Genomic DNA, 22596 nt, shown 5'->3' with positions numbered 1-22596 from the left:
TATAATCACAAACACAGAGTCAGAAATAATTTATGGAATATGGCCACATGGCCAAAGAAGTTATAGAAAGAAGTGTCAAACTTGTGGCCAACTTCAGATGAAAATATTAACCTAGTTTGTTTTGTTTCTTTTCACATGCTATGTTGTGGAGTTGTGCGAAATAAATATGAAATTTAATAAAAAGAAAAAGGTTGCTCAGAAGCCCCACAAAGAATCGAGTCAGCAGGATTCTAACGATTTAGACGACGACTATGCAGAAACAACAAAATGGTTTGAGGAAGTTATTCCAGAGGATAAGAATGCGAGCCCTGTAACCGAACAAGTTTTAATAGAATTGAAAGACGAGGCTAAAAAGTGTCATGATGCCGAAGTAGCTAATTATAATATAAGTAAGGATGATAATATTGTAATAAAATAATATTGATATGTTTATTTCTTAATAGAGAACTCTAAAACAAATACGAATTACCAATGGATGAAAACAATTATGAATAGTGGCACAGTTTCTGATAAAATTGCAGCCCATATTGTAGCAATTCAAGATAATCCAGTTTGCAATCTGGAGACATTGCGAAATTTAGTAAATATGGTAAAAGTAGGCAAGAAGAAAGAATGTCTGACTGTCATGGGTAAACATACTTTATTTAAATCAGCCTTTTGCTTAATTCCTAAATCATATTTATTTTTCAGAGAGCTTGACTGAACTGTTTCTTTTTGATTTGCTGAGGCCTGATTCTAAACTACAACCGTTTCACACAAAGCCCCTTTCGACAATAAATGATTTATCATCTGGCAATGCCATTAAAAGGCGAAAAATCTTGAGTCTTTGGTACTTTGAGGATCAGTTAAAAGAGATATACACACAGTTCGTTCAGGCTTTAAATAAAACAGCTCAGGATACAGTTGAAAACAATAAAGAAAAATCTATTACAGCTATGTTTAAGTTGTTAAGCGGAAATCCAGAACAGGAGAAGGTAAGTTCTGTTGGTTTTTTATCAGTTTATAGCACATTATTGCAAAAGCAAACAAAATTCGTAGATTGTTTACTGGTACTGCCTAAATCGATGGGGCTCTTCTTTCTTGCAATGAAAATTTCTTTCTTGCATCCAGGGGACAGTTTTCCAGGCACTGTTTTCCGACTTTTTATTACGTCTACAGCGTTCTCTTTACATGGTGGTGTAACTTTTTCAAACGAAGCGTTTTTCTTCAGTTTTTCAATAACTATCACTTTCTTTTCACCCGATGTTAAAGATCTGGAACTCTTTAGTCTTTGTGGTTTCATCATTTCTTAGAATACCTTAAAATGTAGTCTTTTATTAAGTGTTTTCTTCACATTTTAAGTTAGTTAAACCTGGAGCTATTGGATATCACTGTTATTTTGGCTATCAGGGAATTTTAAGGAAACTCCTACTGAACTACTAAAAATTTATGACAGTCTTGACATATTTATTTTTATTATTGCTTGATTTGTATTAATGTTACCTGTACCTGTATCATTGTAAGAGATACACAGAGTGGCCCAAAATTTAATAAACTCCATAATATCAGGTTCTCTATTGTATTTGAGTTTTCTACTCCAATTTTTTTTTAATGCAGACAATGATAGGGCACATTTTAAGAATATTTTTACAGATATATTCAGGATGATTGAAATACAATATTATCAAAAAACGGCGTCAGCAATGGCTATGAAAATGAAATGAAGATTGTTGTTGTCTTTTGTTGTATTTATTTGTATTTTACTTTACAGAATCTACTGGTGTATATTATAAACAAACTGGGCGACCCCTCTCAAAAAGTAGCGTCCAAAGCTATTTATTGTTTATCACAATTATTGTTTAAACATCCAAACATGCAAGAGGTGGTTTTGAAAGAAGTAGAGAAATTGCTGTTTCGTCCAAATATTAGCAACAGGACCCAGTACTACAGTTTATGTTTTTTAAGTCAGTTTTACCTGAGTCACGAAACTGAACGCGTTGCTAAAAAGTTGATTGGTGTGTATTTAGCTTTCTTCAAAGCCTGCATTAAAAAGGTAAGTAATACATCAACATTTATATGAATGTATTAAATAATTCTGCTAAATAATTTTGATAGGGAGATGTAGACAGTAGAATGATGTCGGCACTTCTTATGGGTATTAACAGGGCTTTTCCCTACTCAAAGATGCAGTTTGAAGATATGCAAGAACACGTAGATACATTGTATAGATTAGTGCATTTGAGTAGTTTTAATATTAGTCTTCAAGTGTTGATGCTGCTTTATCATGTGACTGGAGAAAAAATGGCAGATAGGTAAATTTAGTAAATAAAATGTATACAGAGTGTCTCAGTCTTCCAAAAAAGCTCCGTATCAGGATTCCCATTTGTAGCGTGATTTAACTAAATAATTTAACACTAATCTTGTAGTTTTTGAAAATGAATTGTCATATTTTTAGTTAAGTAAAAATGTCTAATCCAAAAATAATATATCTATTATCTACATTGTCATAAGTCCCATAAGTCATTGAAATATATACCGGGTGCGTCTCAAAAGTGGCTCACCCCTATAACTTTTTATTTTTTTAGAAAACGAGATTTTGTATGTTAGTATATGATGTAAATTAGAATTCAACTTTTCAACAATTTCAACAAAAATTTCAACAATTGATTTGTGTCATATACTAACTTTAGAATTAGAATTAGAATAAGTGGGAGGGGGGTTAATCTCTGCGACCTTAGAGATCTATTGTGTCCCCCTTTCTTGAGTTATAACTCATCATACAGTCCCAGGACTTGCTATGGAGACCCGTGTCCCTCACAGTCGAGAACTCACGACCCAGGCCGGAGTAGGCAGAAACAGTAGCTTGTGTCGCTTGTTGGGTTTAGAGGTAGGAGGTAGGCTCCCGACCCTTGAAGGAGGTGGTAGCTTGTATGTCACTTGCGGAGGATGGTCTCACGCAAGTGTCAGCCACCTCTCCTGTAGTTCTCTTTGGGTTTGGCCCCTTGGAACTTTCATTGTTACTGTTCCCATTGTCGCTAGGGGGTTTCCCCACAGCTTTACCGGTGATGTTTTTATTACTATTATTACCAGATCTCATAGTGTTCCTATGAGTCGCTAGGGACAGTCGCAGTCGGTCCACTTCTACAGAGCCCCGCATGTAGAAGTAAGGGGTAAAATACAATGGGGTGCCCCCCGGTGCCCCAAGGTTGAGGCTGAGCGTAGCCCCGCCCGGTATCGTTATATGTCTTGGTGCAATTTCCTGGCCACGACACTACAGTCAGGGACAAGACGATGAGTGAGATGCTTCTTAGACCAAGCCAATTGCTAGAGGGGTTTCCCCCCAGCACCTGACCAGGAGCTTCCCCACCAACGACAAGGTCTTGCATCTCCTAGGGGAAGATATACTAACTTACCAAATCTCGTTTATTTATCTAATAAAAAAGTTATAAGCCTAGCCACTTATGAAAACCCGGTATACCTATTATCTACCAAGGATTTTAGCCTGTTTTAGTCTCATTATTTTTTTTTTAATTTTAATTTTCATTAATTATGAAGAAGACATTATTATAAATTGTTTCCATTTAAAAAGAATCATATATCGTCAATATGACAATATATATTATATCAATATGACAATATATATACAGGGTGGCGTACCTCATTCGCCTCGGTTGATTATACGAAAACGGAAAGATGTAGAAACACAATATTTTATGGGTATATGTGGGGAATCAATGTGCACAATTTAAAATTATTTTGAAATATACAGGGTGTCTCAGAACTAAGATCCATACTAAAGTTATATTTTTTCTTATGGAACACCCGGTATTTTATTTCATTTTTGGATTCTTGAGTCCAAAAAAAGATATTTATTATAAGGGTTAAATATGTCTAAAATCATTGGTTTTTGAGATATTTAAAGATATTTAAATATGCATGCTACAAGAGAATTGATTTTCAATACCCTGTAGATTACTTTTTAGAATTAATTCTTGTGCTGATTTTAAAGGCAAAGAAATTAACTTTACTGAAAAATGTTATTGCTGCCTTAAATTTATACAGGGGTACCAAAAATTAGTGATTTATTTTAAGGATTTATTTTACATAAAAACTTTGTTATTTCAAATTTCAACACCCTGTATTTTTTTAAATAAATCGAAGCAAATTAAAATGCTCTTTCAAAATATATTAGGGTTTCCTATACCTATCTATCTCAGAGTTTGAATAAAAAGCGATTTTTAAATAAAATGGCAATCAAGATGGCTGGTATCGCCATGGCAACTTTCTAGTGACACTTAGTAACTATTTTCAAAATCGACATTAGTTTATAAACTTTATTTAAATCTATACCAGTTTACTTTTATTTAATTGACCTACAAATAGTTTAATAAATAATATTTATTAATATGTATTTATTATTCTATCAAGAAAAACGAAGAACTAGTTCTTTGTTTTATTTTACGATAACTTGTAGATATATGATTTTTTTATACAAGAGCCAATTACGGCAAATTCAATTTCTTCACTTCCAACGACAGGTTTCTGCCTAATAGGTGTTTTATAAAATAGACTACCAATTCTGCGAAATAGGAAATAGGACAAGTAATTTCTCAAAGGAACGCTTATCAGGAACATTCCTATTTTGATATCGTAGAGCATTAACTCTTGAGACCAAGAAATAATTTTCCTCATGAAACAAAATCACTAGTAACATATCCATTCGTTCTACCAGCAGATATGGCTTTATTTTTATTCATAAAATAAAGAATACTTACTTATTAAACTATTATGGGTAAATTTTAAATAATAATGTCCATACACTAATGTCGATTTTGAAAATAGTTACTACCTGTCACTAGAAAATTGCCATGGCGATACCAGTTATATTGATTGCCATTCTATTTAAAAATCGCTTTTTATTCAAAATCTGAGATAGATAGGTATAGGAAACCCTAATATAGTTTCACAGAGCATTTGAATCTGCTTTGATTTATTTAAAAAAATACAGGGTGTTGCATTTGAAATAACAAAGTTTTTATGTAAAATAAATCCGTAAAATAGATCACTACTTTTTGGTACCCCTGTATAAATTTAAGGAAACAATAACATTTTTCAGTAAAGTTTATTTCTTTACCTTTAAACTCAGCACAAGAATTAATTCTGAAAAGTAATATACAGGGTGTTGATAATCAATTCTCTTGTAGCATGCATATTTAAATATCTTTAAATATCCCAAAAACCAATGATTTTAAACATATTTAACCCTTATAATAAATACCTTTTTTTGGGCTCAAGAATCCAAAAATGAAATAAAATACCGGGTGTTCCATAAGAAAAAATATAACTTTGGTATGAATCTTAGTTCTGAGACACTCTGTATATTTCAAAATAATTTTAAATTGTGCACATTGCCTCCCCACATATATCCATAAAATATTTTGTTTCTACATCTTTCCGTTTTCGTATAATCAACCGAGGCGAATGAGGTGCGCCACCCTGTATATATCAATCAATAATTTGCAATTTTACAATTTTGAGGAAGCTTTTTTTAGAAAAAGTATATAAAAATGGTCATATTTCAAATACCACATGGGATATAATTATATATTATATAATGGAAAATAAATTTCTTGCTTATAATTTGGGCTAGCCGAAAAAAGCCTTTATTTACTATCGATAGTTGTGCCTCGGTGGTACGAAAGTACTACCATTGGACGCAGACCGCTATCTCGCGATGCGGGACTTAATATCTTACCGCTACTTTACGACAAGTCGTATTTATATACTCTGCGCTGTGCTCGACATATTGTGGAAACGACCCAAGCTCACCTGATGATGGGGTAGGGCCCCGAAACCGGTAGTGAGAGCAGGTTGATCCACATTATGTCGAACACAGCGTGGAATTAATTTCTATATTAGCAGTTCAAGGCAAGAAACTCTTATATAATTTTATTATATATTATATTATATGTAATTGATATTCTGTTATTTTTGGAATGACAGTATTATGGCAAATACACCGAGAAAGAAAAATACAGCATTACATTTACAGAATTGCAACATTATAGTGTAAAAATATATTTGAATAACCCTGTATATTCCGAGTATTGTTTTTAATAAAAATGGCGCGAAAATATCTAATACACAACCTGATATGGAGGTGGTTTGGAACACTGTGAAACACACTCTATCAAGACATTGCTATAAAAATATTATATTTTAGATTTTATGCGGCATTGTACAGAAAACTAACAGACTCAAAATTATTAACCAGCACACATCAGGCTATGCTCTTATCTTTGTTGTATAAAGCTCTATTAAAAGATACTCAAACAGATCGAATCAAAATGTTTATAAAACGCCTGTTACAGGTAAGTTCATTTCACACGAATATTTTTGCAGTGAAACTTCTTTACGAGCGCCGGTAGTAAAAAATTCAAGGCCGTGAGACACGAGCTCGCGAGACACAGCAACGGCATTGAAATATTACATAGTGACGCGACGTGTATTTGTGATCAGTCCACGTGTTTATCAAAAATATTGATATTTTAATACAAATTTTATGAAAGAGAATCAAATTATTTATTAATTTTTTATTTTATGCGTATACAGGGTGCTACAAATTCGAGGTACGAGCATTGGTATCTCGGTAACCGTAATAGATACGAAGATGGTTAAATTGGGGCAAAGTTGCGCCTTGGGATGTTCACCAAAATGCCATCAAAATTTTTTTTGAAAATTTCAAGAATTGCTGTATTGTATTTGTATTTTACTAAGAGTGAGTCCCAGGTGGCACCCTCCACTGAGGCCGCGAGGGCCTATTGTGGCTCAGTTTCTACAAGCTCTTTAATAGAAAAAGAGCATTAAAGTTCGCCCTCAAGACCCAGCCTTGTAACATAGGCCGTTATGTCCGAGGGTGATATGTCTTCTAGGTCTGATAGGTCTAGCGTGGGTTTGCCAAACACTTCAAACCTGGTCCTGCTCCCAGCGGGGCAGGTACACATAACGTGCTTCATTGTTTCGTCATCTTCCATACAGAGTCGGCATTCGGCGTCTTCCACCAGTCCCATCCTCTGTAGGTGTGATCTCAGCCGGCAGTAGCCCGTGTATACTGCAGTAAGCGTACGCGCTCCGTTCCTACCAGCCTTTAGGAGTTCATCTGTTCTACGTTTGGATGGCTCTGCTATGATTGTCATGGCATGTTCCATTCCGGGACTGTCATACCAGTCCCGAAGCGTTACACCCCTAACCCATTCACAGAGCCTGTCTCTTGCGAGATTTTTTGGTACGCTAAGTGTCGGTTCTGGGCCCACGAATGGCGAGCCTGCACCAGTTTTGGCGAGGGAATCAGCACGTTCATTTCCCTCTAGGCCGACATGTCCCGGTATCCATATTAGCGACACTTTGTTTCCATCTCCTAATATATTGAGTAGTTTCTTACAATGAAGAATCGTCCTGGACGTACTTTTCGTTGCCTTAAGTGCTTTCAACGCGGAGATTCCTCCGTTAATGCTACCTTTAGCTCTTGTAAAGGGGTTTCTTGACCTATAGCTTGGTATTCGTCAAGCTATAGATCAAGAAAGAATAACTGTCCTTATTCATTCGATACGACGAAGACCTCGAGCTGTTATTGCTGTGAAGAGGTGAACATACACACTTAATATCATTATAAAAATTATTGTTTTTGTCAATAAAAGAATCTCTTATATCAATATTTTACTTAAAAATGTATAGCTCATAAAAGAATCTTATCTAAGATTACAGGAAAGTGTCTTTTTTTATCCAAAATGCCCGTCTCATTTTTTCCACAGGGTGTTTTGAATTTATTGCAAAAAACAACGTTTTGATTTACCCCGGTATAAACCGACCTAACCGAAGAATATAAGCCATTAAAATAATAAAATATAATGCCAATAAATTTATCTTCACACTGATACTATAATCATAAAAATCGGATTACAAAATAGAAAGTTATGAAACATAACAAACAAATTTAGGGCTCAAACACACTGACGACCAGGTCGCACCCGCCAGGCCGCACCTACCTCTAAAACCATTAAATCAAATGGAATAGCGCACACTAACGTCCTGGCCGTCCGTTGGTCGTTGCGGCCAGAAGACTGCACGGAAATATTATTATTTTCTGCCGCTTGTTGCCGGTTTTCTTCCAAATTAATAATTTTTCAGATGAAATCCCTCAAATTCAAGGCACAATATTTTATTTTCTATAAGATATAGTGTTTTAGTGTAGTTTTTGCACGTGCAGAAAATCCAAAGAAATAGTATACACTCTGGATCAAAAGGTAAACTTAGAATTTAATCCTTCTTTTTTTATCAAGGGTCGATTCTAAGTAAAAACTCAAAACATTTTTATATGACATACCTACTCTATTTTATGTGGTTGGTATGATACCTGTTATTATACCTTTAAGTTTCGATGTTAAAAATTAAAAAAATATAATATTTAAAGTCATTTTTCTACAACCACTTTGTTTTTTTTATTAGTTAAATTAGTTTTTTGCATGTATTGTAGTCATGTACAAGGAGGACAACTGCATTTTAAATATTATATTTAATTTAACGTTTTCAAACAGGGTTCATTAGGCTATATTTCTACTAGGTACATTATTTTGAAAAAAATTTAAGAAAGTAACTTAAACATTCATAAAAATAGAAGTAATTACTGTTGTAGATTCTTCGTTATATTGTAAACACTGAAATAACTGTGAAGCTAAACTTTCTACCTGCTTATATTTAGAGCCAGTGTCTGACGATCTTTTTTTTTACGATGGCCCGAATATGTTTTACTTCTAAAGTCGATAAAGGGCGCCATATCAGTAGAAAAAGAAACAGAATATCTCCGGTCGCGCGTACACAATGCTTTTTGTTTGTTGTGAATAGCAACTTCGCTTTTTAGTTAACTCGGATATTTTAACATTTCTGAAACAATATTTTCTAATTGGTAAAACGTAAAAAATCGTTAGATCTGACAACTCTGTTGACACTGGTCGTTCATCTGGCCGCAGCTAAAAACGCAATGCATGCGGCCAGCCGACGGCCAGGTCGTTGCGACCTGGTCGTCAGTGAGTTTGAGCCCTTAGTAAAATTTTTTATCTACAACCGTTTAGTTATAACGTTTTTACATCAATATTTTTTTATGGTGGGTTCATACAGCCAAATAAAATAAAATAAGAATAAAATAAAATAAGAAAGTTGGTTATATGGGATACCGTACATGCGTTCATACAGCCAAATAAAATAACAAATAAAATAAGAAGTTTTTATCTTTTAACTTCTTGTTTTATTTTATGTGAAAACGGCTTTGCGCAGGCTTAATTCTAACCTACAAATATTTTCAGTTTGGATTTAATTTATTTTATAATTTCACATAAGTAAAATGTATAATATAGTAGGCAACGAATAAATAAATATACTATAAATAGTAAAATTACTATAAACAATCGTAAAAGTTAACTTTTATCCAGCCTCATCGTACTGCGCATGAGCAAATATATATTTCTTATTTTATTTTATTTGACTGTGTGAACGCACACAAATAAGAATTCCTTATTTTTTATTTTATTTTATTCTTATTTTATTTTATTTGGCTGTATGAACCCACCATTAGTATTTCAGTTACGTTATGAGATTCATAACACAACTAGTGGTGTTATGAATTTATAACACAACTAGTTGCTATAATAATGAAAAACAACTACGAACATCTAAATATATTAACTTTTCCGGCAATAATGATTCCGTGGCACGTACTGCGGCAAGTTCTACATCTGAAGGGAGACTTTCGGAATCAGCTCATCGTAATTTTAAAATGATTTTCTGGGCAAAAGTGCTCGCGTTTGCTTGACAGAACAAACTGACTTTTCAGCATAAATGTGACAAATGTCATAGTTAAAGGTGTTAAAGGTGGGCGACTAATAAACGAAAATTAAAACAGCATTTTTCTTATTTTTCGGTTGTAGATAAAACGTTGTACATGACACGTGCGTTTAAACATGATTACAACACTCGTGTGATTAGAACGACTCGGTCTACGACCTCGTCGTTCTAATCGTTCACACTCGTTGTAATCATGTTCATAAACACACTTGTACTGTAAATAACTATAGGGTGGCGAAATTTTGTGCCAAGGAGTATATTTGTTAAGGTGCGTTCACACCGGCTGTTCCGCTCCGCGCAAAACTTTTTTTTCACATGTACTCTTCAACTCTCTTTTTACTCTTCAACACGTTATTATTTTTCACAGTTTCTCTCAGAGTAACTATTGTAATTAGTTTATCATAATTAAAGTTAAGTTATATTAAAAAACAACAGTGTACATTAATTCCACACCCGAAAAGACCCTCAACAAGTTGGCCCTTCTGAAGAGGACCACAACAGCTGTTAGTAAGAAGTTTCACTTCAAATATGTGCACATAGTGTACACACAATTTTTTTAATTTTCTAAATTTTAAATTCTTTTATTAGATTTCTTTATTTGTACAACCGTCATTTTCTTGTGGAATATTATACTTAGTGTCGCGTCTGATTGTGAAAAAGCCCGAAGTTCAGGCGTTAATTTTGAAAGAATCAATGTTGCCAGACATGACTAAATTTGATGATGAAGATGAGAAATATTATGATATAAAAGATGAAAAGGACGAGGAAGAGATTAAAATTAAGACAGAAGAAGAGGGTGAAATTTCTTCACTTAATAACTTAGATACGTCTATTCAAAGTGAAAATATTGAGACAGTGGAAATAAAAGAAGATCCAGATGGGGATGAAAAGCCAGTTGTATTTTCTGGTGGTAGCTGGTTCCATGCCAATCCTTCAAGTAGCCAGAAAAACGTTCGTACCGTTTTAAGATATAACCCTTTAGCAAGAAACCCCTTATTTGGGGGTGGAAGGTTTTTGGCTTACAATGAACTGACTTTATTAAAAAATCATTTTCATCCTTCAGTAGCCTTGTTTGCTGATCAAGTGTTGAACGGGAAAAATATCAATTATTCTGGAGACCCTCTAAAAGATTTTCAACTAATTAGGTTTCTAGATAGGTCAGGAATATTTTGCTGTGTTTTTAAGATGAATTCTTAAAGACATTTTTTTATAGGTTTGTTTTTAAAAATCCGAAAACTTTGGAAGAAAAAACTGGTGCCCATCCTACTTTTGGCAAGAGGAAATTCTACAAACCAAAAGGTGTAAAATTATTGGCTGTAAATTCTAAAAGTTATCTGAATGAGAAACATGATAATATACCGGTGGATGAGATTTTTCTTCATTCGTGAGTACTTTGATATTTTCGTGATCTCAATGCGATGTGGCGTACGACAGGAAAAAAAACGACGTCATAATGGCTTTTGAAATGCCGATTTATTAAAAATTGATGTAGGTATGGGTCAAATGTTCCTGAAAATAGTAATTATAAACCCACTACATTGAAATTTGTTCGGTAAAGACTATTTTTTTGTAAAATTATACAGAGTGTGCCTAAAACTTTGCAACAATCGATTCTTTTAAGTCTATGCGGAATTTCTTCCAATAACAAAAAAAATCAACTTTAAACTTTATAGTCTCAAAATTATCATCTTTTCTTACAATTTATCGCGGGACAGAAAAAGAATTACTGTATTAAAAATTATTTTTATTAGACTTGCTTTGTCTTATTTTATTTATACGAAAATATATTTTTTATTTAGAAGAATAATCGAAAATTTGATATTGTTTAAAGTTTTTCTATATTTATGAAACTTGGTACATCGATATAAAATCAAATTCTGAACAGCTTTCTCTTTTAGATTTGTTTATATCATGAAGTACCGCATGATAAAAAAACGGCGTCCAGTTGGCTTGGAAATGATGAACGATAACATTCCCCATTGTATTTTTACATATAAAATGACAGCGATCTTCATTTCATCACTGACGCCGTTTTATCGGTCATATTGTATTATTCCACTTATATGGTTTATATTTTGTCACCTAACTCAAATTTTTATATGTGTATAGAAAATTTTTGTCATTTTCCATGTCATTAAGACATGTCAAAATTTTTTTTTATTGTACTTGTTAAACAAATTCCGCATAAACATTTTTTATTATTTAATAACTGAATAATAAAAAATCAATTTATTGTGAACTTTATGGCACACCCTGTATAATTTTTTAATAAACAACAGAGATAAACAACATATACAGGGTGGTCCGAACTCTATTCCGGAAACTTCAGCAGCATATTCTGCAGATAAAAATAAGTTAAAAAGTTCGTATAACTGTATCTCCTAAAATGCTTAGTTTCGGAAATACAGGGTGTAGAAGTTTCATTTTTATTTTGATTTTTTCCAAATAATTTCTGCAGTAACGTCAATATTTGGATGAAAATTGGTGTCTGGGAGTTTTTTGACACGAGAAATTTGATTTTAAGAGTAACTGATTTGAAGAGAACTTTTCATCCGTACCTGTATAAAACTATTGAGTAAAAGAATATGCATTTATGTCGTTTTTTACGTAAAAAAATGTCTCTTGGTAAAAATCGCTACGAGTATTGGTTTTCGAGATATTTGGAATCGAAATTATCAATACCTGTCATCATTGACATAAATTAAACATGTTGACAATAGTTATTAAACTGAGATCATAAATTTGAAAGTTTTTGTGCCAAAAGTTCAACAGAAACTGTTTTATCATAATTTTTTGGCAGAAAAATTTATAATTAATTTAAAAAATAAAAAATTCCCAAACTTATTATTTCAGTGAAGTATTTTGTATCTACTAGTAATGTAATGTATCTAGTAAAATATTTTGTATCTATTCAACGTGTTTATTTTTCGTCAATAATGACATGTATTGACTATTTCCATTCTAAATATCTTGGGAACGGTTGCTCGTAGCGATTTTTACAAAGAGATATTTTTTATGTAAAAAGTCATAGAGATTTTATATTATATAGAGATCATATATTTTTCCCTCGGTAGTTTTATACAGGTACGGACAAAAAGTTATTACGCTTCAAAACAGTTAAAACACATGTAGGTGGCGCCTTCTACAAATAGGAGTCATATTGACATCAAAATCAAATTTCTCATGTCAAAAAACTCCCAGACACCAATTTTCATCCAAATATTGACGTTACTTCAGAAATTATTTGGAAAAAATCGAAATAAAAATGAAACTTCTACACCCTGTATCTCTGAAACTAAGCATTTTAGGACATACATTTATACGAACTTTTTTACTTATTTTTATCTGTAGAATATGCTGCCGAAGTTTCCGGAATACAGTTCGGACCACCCTGTATATAGGGATCAGTCCTACAGAAAATATAATTGATTGTCATTTGAAAGGCCCACTGTGAAGCGTTTTATTTTTGACCATAAGAATGATTAAAATGTTGAATTTTTAATAACAAATTGTAATGTAACTTTAGGTATCTTCAGAAAAAATACCAAACACGCGACTTAAAAGAAGATGAAGACGACAATAGCGATCTAGAATCAGTACAAAGTGAAGAATTTGAAGAAATGCTTGACAAAATGACCGGTGTAAAAGATGACGATGAGAGCGATGAAGACATTGATTATATGGGCGAAATTGGCGACAAACTTAAAACCAAATCTGATAAAAATAAGAAAAAGAAGAAAACTGATGAGGATGAAGAAGAAGAAGTAATTGACGAAGAATCTGAACATGAAGACGAGAGCTTTGACGGCAGTGATAATGATTTTGATGCAGATGAAGATGACTTAGGTAATATAAAGTATTGGAAATAAGTTGGTTTGTTCTAATTGTATATTTTAGACTTGGTAAATGACTTAAGTGATGACGAAGAAGACATGGAATTTTTATCAGATTCCGAAGAAGAGGAACAGTCAAGCTCCAAAAAAAGTCTTAAGAAGTTTAAAAAGAAAGTTAAGAAAGATGACATTTCATCTCTGTTTGCATCAGCTGAAGAGTTTGCTTCACTTCTCGAGGATGAGGGTAGTTCTAAGTACAAGCCTGGTAGTTCAAATGTGATGGAAAATAAGGATAAAGCTAGTGAGTATAATTTTAATCACGCGGGTTATCAAATTTTGATTAGTCACTTGGTTGCTGGCCAGCGTGTGTCATCTGTCAAATTTGACATTAATTTAAAGCAGGGTTGGCATGATTTAAATCAGGGCTGGAAAAAATCATGATTCTTTTAAATAAATCAAAAAAATCAGATTTTTTTTATTTAAATCAGATTTTTTTCATTTTAATAGAAAACAGTATTTAAATCGGATTTCCAAATAATTAGGACTTATTTCCAATTAAAGTACTATCCGAAATGGCTGAATCTTAGTAATTCTGTCGATAACATTAACAATTCTACGGGGCGAGTCATATTTCCACATCGGTCACCAATATATTCCGCAAAAAAGTCGCTCGCTTAGATCGAAAGGCTTTTTTGTCAAACGTCACAAAAGTATCCATTTCTGTCATTTTAACGCCTAGGCATAAAAGTAAAACGCTTTTATACCCAAGCACTAAAGTACAAAAGTATGTTATTAAACTGATATTAAGTGTAAAATTGAACGAGTGTACAAATTGTTGCTCGATATATAATTACTTATAAGGTATTACCCTTGATTATAGGGTAAGGGTATAATCTAATAAGTATAAGGGTATTACTTTTTATATTATTTTCAACATGTTTTCAAATTGATTAAAAATTATTTGTAATGTTTAATGTAGATTATTATTTACAATTATTTTTCGATTTATTAAAAATACTTAAACGTTACAATAGCAAGTGTAACATTCTATTTGATGATATGGTGTATACCTGTCTGTCATAGAAAGAATTTTTATAGTTTTCTAGGACACATTTTTATAACTTTTACAGTTATTTTTCGATTTATTACAAAGTTTTAAAAAAGTTTATTTTTTGATTTAAATCACATGATTAAAATAAAAAAATCACTTGATTTAAATCATGCCAACCCTGATTTAAATCAAGTGATTTTTTAATTTTAATCATGTGATCTAAATAAAAAAAAAATATTGAAACTTTATACTATTAAATCAAAAAATAACTGTAAAAGTTATAAAAATGTGTCCTAGAAAACTATAAAAAATATTTCTATAACAGATATATAAGATAATAATAAATCGAAAAATAAGGATAAATGTTATAAAACTATATAAATATATCTATTCATCAATTTAAATATTGGACCGATTTTTGAAGTAATTTCGTGTGAATCCATTATATCGCTAAACGCAGGGATTTATTAAAAATTAGTATAAAAAGACTCAAAGTCTCGGTCTCAACCTATATATTAAATTAATCAGTGACACATGTTTCGCTCATACGAGCATCATCAGACCTAACAAGAAAGAACCCAAATAAAAAAAAATAAATAATAATAAATATTTAGCCATTTAGAATAGGACTTTAATTGGAAATAAGTCCTAGTCATTTGGAAATCCAACTTAAATACTGTTTTGAATTAAAATCAAAAAAATCTGATTTAAATCTGATTTTTTTGATTTTTTTTAAAAAAATCATGATTTTTTCCAACCCTGATTTAAAGTAACAAACTAGTTCAACTAAATTTCTGAATCTGTTAATAGTTTTTAAAGGAAAATAAATTTAGTTGTAAAAATTAGACAAAAAGTGATAAAAAGTATGAATAACTTCCGCATTTATGGAGATTGCATCATAAAATTCATATTTGTACATGCTAGGAACTTATTTGCACAATACTAACTGTGAAAATGTATTTTTTATAGTTTACTTGTAGAATCGTTTGGTTATATATTGTCCCTATATGGTCTATGATCAAATTACAATGAAAGTATTATTAAAATTTGTTTAATTAACTTACTATAAAGCGGATCTGATTTTTAAAGAAAATTTAAACTTAGAAATAAAATAGAAATGATGGCTCAACTTTCGTTTAGCTGAAATCTGTTATATAAAAAATGACTTTATACAGGGTGTCTCAGATTTTAATCGGAAAAATTTAATAGACTATAGAACTTGCAAAAATAAAACAAAAAGTTCATATCAACTTGTAAGATTTAAAGCTTCCTTTTCGAGATACAGGGTGTTAAAGTTACTTAAAAAAGAAAAACAATTAAAGATATTTGAAAAACTATTTAATCGATTTTGATATAACTTGACCCGTTTATAATACTTACTATGGGACTTAATTTGATGTAATTAGATTTAAGTTTAATTGCCAGGAGCGGCGGTGGAGCATCACTGTTAAATTATTTTGAAGGAAAAAATAGGCACGCCACTGCTTTTTTAGAAGTTTAATATTATTTTTGGATTTAGTAATTAGAAAAAATTATTTTTTTGTCTCTTGACTTTTTTGTCTATCTTACTTACTTCTTGCGAACAAAATTAAATTGTAATTGGTAATTAATATTATAATTGGTATTCTAATGGTATCCTGTATCTTGAAAAGGAAGCTTTAAATCTTACAAGTTGATATGAACTTTTTGTTTTATTTTTGCAAGTTCTATCGTCTATTAAATTTTCCCGATTAAAATCTGAGACACCCTGTATATGCATTCTAGAAGGCATTAGGAGTACAAATATACAAAAATTTTCCTGCGGAAATGCGTCATTTTCATTTTTCGGACTTTAGTATAGCCGAAATCTGTTACATCAAAACTAGTCTTCGGGGTGTGTTTTAGACATTTTTCTAAACATAAAAACACAAAAAAATGTCTGCGGAAATTTTTTATTTTTATTTTACATAAAAAATGCTTTGACTTTAGAATAGCCAAAATCAGTTACATGCAAAAGATACTTATATTTATTTTATACGGGCATTTACGAGCAAAGAAATACAAAAAAATTCCTGCGGAAATGTGTCAATGTCATTTTGTGCACTTTGTTTTTCATACATTTTTCAGTTTAGAAGCTTACGGGACCCGGGAGCGAATAGGGGTGCTGGGTGGGGTAAAACATCTTTCGGAGGAATAACAATTCTTGTAGAATAGATAATATAGGTTCTTGTAAACTATAAATATCTCGGAATGTTGCACTTATTCTTGTTATCATTAAAGCTTTACGTATATAGGGCTTATTCAAAACAAAAAATCATTGGATCATGCAGTTTTCTTTTATATTTTAATAATCAACTGTGATTTTGCAAAAATATTAGATTGGTTAGCATTTGGGTTGCTTTGGTTAGCTTTTCTTTGTGGAGGGTGATAAGCTGTGGATCTTATCAGGGGCGGATCGTGAATTTGTGGGGCCCTGGGCTGAAACTACTTAGGGGCCTACATAAGTACTCAACTAATAGCCATATCAAAAAACTGTTTCTATAATGATATATTATTATTCTTCTTCTTTACGTGCCGTCTCTTTCGTGGAGGTTGGCGATCACATTGGCAAAATCTTCACGATTCTCGGCTTTCTTTATAAGTTCTTCAAAATTAGGTGAGTCCAGTTTCTGATGTTTCTCAACCAAGATAGTTTCTTCCTGCCGAGACCTCTCTTTCCTTCAATCTTACCCTTAACTATCAATTGTAAGACGTGGTATTTTTCATTTCTCAATATATGCCCTAAGTATGATGTTTTTCTTATTTTTATTATATTGAGCAATTCTCTTTTTCTGCCTATTCTGCTGTAGACTTCGGTATTTGTGATATGTGGATTTAAGTAACATAAATGTTACTTAAATCTACGCAAGTATTAGTTGTACAAAAGGCGACCTTATTGCTGTGGTAGCAATCTCTTCCAGGCAAACTTTGGGTGAGAGAGAAACCGAAATAGTGATATTTTATAAGAATATAAAAAAAACAATAAAACAATTTTATTTATTTACTTATTATGAATTAGTAAAATAAATTGATAGGTTGTAGTCACAGAAATTGACAGTTATTTGGTCATCACATTCCAAGTCTTTTGTTAGATCACAATTTATGGAAAGAAGTGATAAATTATTTAGTCGATGGTTCGACATTGTTGTCCTCATCTTGGAGAAGGAGCGTTCTGCTTCACAGCTAGTGATTGGCAATGTTAAAAAAATCTTTAAAATCGTATAGCAGTTAGGGAACACGTTAATAAGTTTATTTTCATACATGAGCATAAAAATGTCACTGCAAGAGGTGTAAGACTCAGACATAGATTGGAGTAAGTACGATTTTAATTGAATGCTCTCATTCACTAAATGCTCGTCTACGTCATCGGGATAGTAATCAATAATATGAAGTGCAATTTCCATATCTATGTTTTCGATATTTTTGTCTTGCAAATCCATTAAAAATTTGAATTTTTTGCTATATGTCTCATAGACTTGTCTCCTTTTATTTAAATCCATAATCAGCTTATCCAACGCAACTTTTAACGTGTCTCTTGAAATCTTTCTGCGCCGTATACTGAGAATTCACCTGTAGACTTATCTGAAAATTTTGGGATAATGCGTCTCTTGTTTATGTAATTGTAGTCTATTATTACACTAGTACTTTTTTAGCTTTTTCGTCGTATTCCTGTAACATTTGATCTGATTGATGTCGTATGTTGCTCACTAACTGTAATTTTGTAAAAATATTAGATTGGTTAGCATTTTAGACACTTTTAAATGATTTTTTTTTGGTTCAAAAGTGATAAAAAGATAATTTTTTATGTATTTAAGCTTACAAAAATGGAAAATGAAAATCAAGCATTTCCGCAGGAAATTTTTTATTTTTCTGAGTTTGTAAACGCTTCTAAAAAGCAAAAATATCTTTATTTTTTATATAACTGATTTCAGATATTCTAAAGTCTATTAAATTTTCTCAGAAAATGGATACAGTTTATTTCCGCAGGGAAATTTTCATTTTCCTCAATTCGTGAATGCTTCTAAAAGGCAAAAATATATTTATTTTTTATATAACTGATTTCAGCTATTCTAAAGTCTAATAAATTTTCTTATAAAATGAAAACAGCTTATTTTCCGCAGGAAAATTTTTGTGTTTATATGTTCAGAAAAATATTAAAAATAAAACGCAAAATGTATTTTTTTTATAGCAGATTTCAGTTATTCTAAAGTGCGAAATTTGGAAATTACCCATTTCCGCAGGAAAATTTGTGTTTTCCGTGGCTCACAGTAGCTTTTTAAAGACAAAATTTTTTTTTCTAATAACTGATTTAAGCTAAACGAAAGTTGACCCGAAATGATGTCACCTTGATATATGGAAGAATTATGTATAGTTTGCATCACTCAAGCCAATATTTTTACAACAATATTTAACTTTTCATAAAAAAATATTAATTTATTAAAAAAATTGAACTAAATATAAGAGTACAAGATAAATATTTGAACGACAAATAGCTCCCTATCAGTTATTTTTGGTTTTATCACGAAAATCGGTTGCTATGGGGTAAAAATGAGAGTTTATTACTACTTTATATGTCAAATTTGACAGATACCTGAGGGCAACAGGGTAAATTTTCTTTTGTCATTTTTAATCTAAATTACAGAATCTCCCAAGTCAATATACAGGGTCCGGCAATAGTGCGTCGGGCATCTGTAGCTCCTAGAATAAAAAACTTGGGAATTTTGTTTAAGTACAAACCTAAAGTATGTACTAGGATGTATTTCAGGAAAATATTTCAACTTCTATAGGGTGGCTCAAAAAAGTGTGAGTGGATCGGGATAATTTTTTTTAATGGAACACCCGGTATATTATTGCATTTTTAGCTTCCTTTCAGATCACTTTACATAATCCTAAGATATGAGTAAATATATTTCGATAGTTTCAGAGCTAATATCTCTGAATATCTCTAAATAAATAAAAAATATATTTTTTTCAGCCTTTTTTAAAAAATTAATTTAAAATACAAGAACCTGTCCTGAAATCAAAACTATATTAGGTATTTACTTTAGATGGTCTGTACTTACTTTGCTATAAATATGGTAATCGTATATCATACAGGATGTTCAAAATTCTACGCCAAACTTTCTAAAATATAAAATAATTTTTCTTGTTTTTTTTCAATGGAAGACCCTGTATATTATTTCTTCAGTAGATGGAGAATTAAAAAATGAACATTTTTTATAGTTGAGTATTTCAAAAATTTTAACGGTTTCGCAGATATTCGCGGTTTTATATTTCATATGGCATTTTCCACAGTAAATTTTTATCAAAGCCACCAAATGATTTTTCTCTCGTATTTTACCGTTGAAAGAGCCATATGAAATAATACTACGTGTACATGTGAAACCATTAAAAATTTTGAAATGGTTTAAATACAAACCACTTAAAAAAAATAAAATTATTTTTTATTTTAGAAAGTTTGGCGTAGAATTTTGAACACCCTATATGATAGAAAATATTTTTAGCAAAATAATCTAAAGTAAATACCTAATATAGTTTTGATTTCAGGACAGTTCTTGTATTTGTTATAATTTTTTAAGGAAAGTTGAAAAAAATATATTTTTTATTTATTTATTAATATCTTTGAAATTATCGAAATATATTTGTTCATATCTTAGGATTATGTAAATTGATTTGAAAGGAAACCAAAAATGCAATAATATACCGGGTGTTCCATTTAAAAAAAATCATCCCGATTCACTCACTTTTTTGAGCCACCCTATATAAGTTAAGATATTTTGCTGAAATACATCCTAGTACATAATTTAGGATTGCACTTAAACAAAATTCCCAAGTTTTTATTTTAGGAGCTACAGGGCCGACGCACGGCGCTGTATGAAAAAATTATAATTTTTTTAACTTTCTGATCATCTCTTGTTGATTTTATTTCACTTTTGGCAGTTCATGTGAAACATTACAACTAATATATTTAAAGCTTGTAGGTATGGCATTAAATATCAATGAAAACCCCTGTCCATAAAAATGTTCCACTTCAATTTTTAATTAATTATTTTTTAAGAATTAATCCCAATTGTAATTTTTTATTAGGCCATAAACAATTAGACTGGGAAGACAACAGGAATAGGTGGATAAAAGGTTTTAATAAAGCTGTTAAGGGTAGCAGAGGACCCCGATTTCCTCCAAAAAAGAGACCTAAGCAGACTCAGCCATCGCAACATAAAAATAAAAGAATTAAAAAGTGATTTTAAAGCATGTACATATAAAATGTTGATTTTTTTTTAATAAAAAACAATATTAGAATATAATAAAGGTTTTATTTTTACATTTAACATTTATAAATCTACTCAATATTTTGCTAACCTGTCTAAATTTTCCTAATAATCACAAGAGCCATCTAGCCAACCATCTCTCCATCTTTCATTAACCTTAGAGCAATCGAATATATCTTTGCCGATCTTTACATTAACTTTGTTATGTAGACGGCATAACCATTGGCTAAGAGCTTCTTGTGATTCTACTCGGGGTGGTTCCATTTTGAGTCTGAAAAATAGGAAGTTATTTTACTACATTAAAAAAAAAATAATTTTATAAATCTAATTTTTTCTTTGACCTTTTGTATATTTATTTGGGGTTTATTCTTGGTTTTATATATATTCGTGACAATTATAATATTTATTTTAGAGTCTGACATGTACTAGTAATGTGGTTGTTTGTTTTTTAATATGTTATGTGTAATACTTACTTAAATTTTATAATGATTTTATATTGTTATGTGTATATGTATTTGATAATAATTATAATTTTCTGAAGAAGACCTAAGAATGGTCGAAACGTACATAAGAAATAAAAACAACTTTTAATTATTATGTTTTAAATTACTGGCCTAAAACCAAGAATAAACCCCAAAAAAAAATAATTCTATATAAATGCATTACTCTTCTCTCAAATCTTCTGCGCAATGCTGACAAGGATAAAATTTTGAAAATACATTAAAGAATGTTTTCATCTCACACTGCTGGCTATTGGTAGGCTTCATTGGATATTTAGCTGCCATGGTATGCAGCAAGCCCCATGATTTGTTTCCAAGCTCATCTTTATCCAAAGGACAATCAGTTCTTCTTGGTTTTACATGTTCCATATCTTTCGCCTAAGAATTGTTTAATTGTGATTTCATTATAGGCAATATTGTGAAACTGTTGACATATGAAAATTAAACAATATTTTTCATATAGCATTTCTTTTTGATACACTTAACTAAATATATAAAAACACAAGAGTGATACTTACCGGGCCAGCCGGGCCTTTTGCATCTGTATGTTCGGCACCCTTAACGTTATTATTTTCATCTTTCTTTTTCTTTGTTGCTTTTATATAATCTGAAAAACTGGAGCACTGACGGCATTGTTCGTTATCTATAGGCGATGCACGTCGGTTCATAATCCTTTATCTACTCATATTCTGCTAAATAATGCTGAAATTTTTAATGTTTGTTTTTCGTGAAAATGTGATGAACGAAAACTTGACGATTTTGATTTTGACAGATTTGGTAACCACGTGCTTATTGAACTATTCATGTTTTTAGGGTTGGTAGCATTGATACTGTTAAAGTTGTGATTTTATACAATTTTTGTAAATTATATATTCTTAATCAGCAATAATACATTACTTTTTACTGCAATAAACAACGTAAGGCCTATCTATCTAAGTTTAAATATTGCAATATTGTTATTTATTGTTATATTTGTCTATTTTTGTATTTGGGATATTTGTTACATTCTGTTTACTAACCTGATATGTGTCATTTGTCAGCTGTTATGG

General features: G+C 31.3%; 2 protein-coding genes and 1 long non-coding RNA gene across 3 annotated transcripts; 1 reads left to right on the top strand and 2 right to left on the bottom strand.

The window, feature by feature from the left end:
* The first annotated feature begins 45 nt into the window (after nucleotides 1-45).
* On the top strand, nucleotides 46-21087 carry LOC115889864 (CCAAT/enhancer-binding protein zeta). The gene is made up of 11 exons (XM_030909945.1): nucleotides 46-389; nucleotides 444-629; nucleotides 691-974; nucleotides 1751-2032; nucleotides 2095-2291; nucleotides 6203-6350; nucleotides 10465-11033; nucleotides 11090-11260; nucleotides 13403-13722; nucleotides 13774-14010; nucleotides 20866-21087. The coding sequence occupies exons 1-11, from the start codon at nucleotides 167-169 to the stop codon at nucleotides 21018-21020; spliced, it is 2772 nt and encodes a 923-aa protein (XP_030765805.1). The 5' UTR covers nucleotides 46-166; the 3' UTR covers nucleotides 21021-21087.
* Nucleotides 899-1488, bottom strand: LOC115889867. The gene is made up of 2 exons (XR_004051516.1): nucleotides 1352-1488; nucleotides 899-1297 (listed from the first exon to the last, which is right to left on the bottom strand). It is a non-coding gene; the product is annotated as an uncharacterized LOC115889867 (long non-coding RNA).
* Nucleotides 21073-22327, bottom strand: LOC115889866 (FAD-linked sulfhydryl oxidase ALR). The gene is made up of 3 exons (XM_030909947.1): nucleotides 22066-22327; nucleotides 21714-21925; nucleotides 21073-21318 (listed from the first exon to the last, which is right to left on the bottom strand). Exons 1-3 carry the CDS (start codon nucleotides 22213-22215, stop codon nucleotides 21153-21155), a joined length of 528 nt encoding a protein of 175 aa, XP_030765807.1. The 5' UTR covers nucleotides 22216-22327; the 3' UTR covers nucleotides 21073-21152.
* Nucleotides 22328-22596: the final 269 nt, after the last annotated feature.

This window comes from Sitophilus oryzae, unplaced genomic scaffold, assembly GCF_002938485.1.
Source record: "Sitophilus oryzae breed Bouriz unplaced genomic scaffold, Soryzae_2.0 scaffold_857_pilon_pilon, whole genome shotgun sequence".
Classification (NCBI taxonomy): domain Eukaryota; kingdom Metazoa; phylum Arthropoda; class Insecta; order Coleoptera; family Curculionidae; genus Sitophilus; species Sitophilus oryzae.
The sequence above is the reverse complement of the archived record's forward strand: the minus strand, read 5'-3'. Positions and strand labels throughout refer to the sequence as shown.

Coding starts and splice junctions, on each gene's coding strand:
- LOC115889864 (XM_030909945.1), top strand. CDS start 167: ATGAAATTTAATAAAAAGAAAAAGGTTGCTCAGAAGCCCCACAAAGAA. Junction 2,033..2,094: donor TCAAAGCCTGCATTAAAAAG/GTAAGTAATACA, acceptor TAATTTTGATAG/GGAGATGTAGACAGTAGAAT. Junction 14,011..20,865: donor GGAAAATAAGGATAAAGCTA/GTGAGTATAATT, acceptor ATTTTTTATTAG/GCCATAAACAATTAGACTGG.
- LOC115889866 (XM_030909947.1), bottom strand. CDS start 22,215: ATGAACCGACGTGCATCGCCTATAGATAACGAACAATGCCGTCAGTGC. Junction 21,926..22,065: donor CAAAAGGCCCGGCTGGCCCG/GTAAGTATCACT, acceptor AACAATTCTTAG/GCGAAAGATATGGAACATGT. Junction 21,319..21,713: donor GCAGAAGATTTGAGAGAAGA/GTAATGCATTTA, acceptor CCTATTTTTCAG/ACTCAAAATGGAACCACCCC.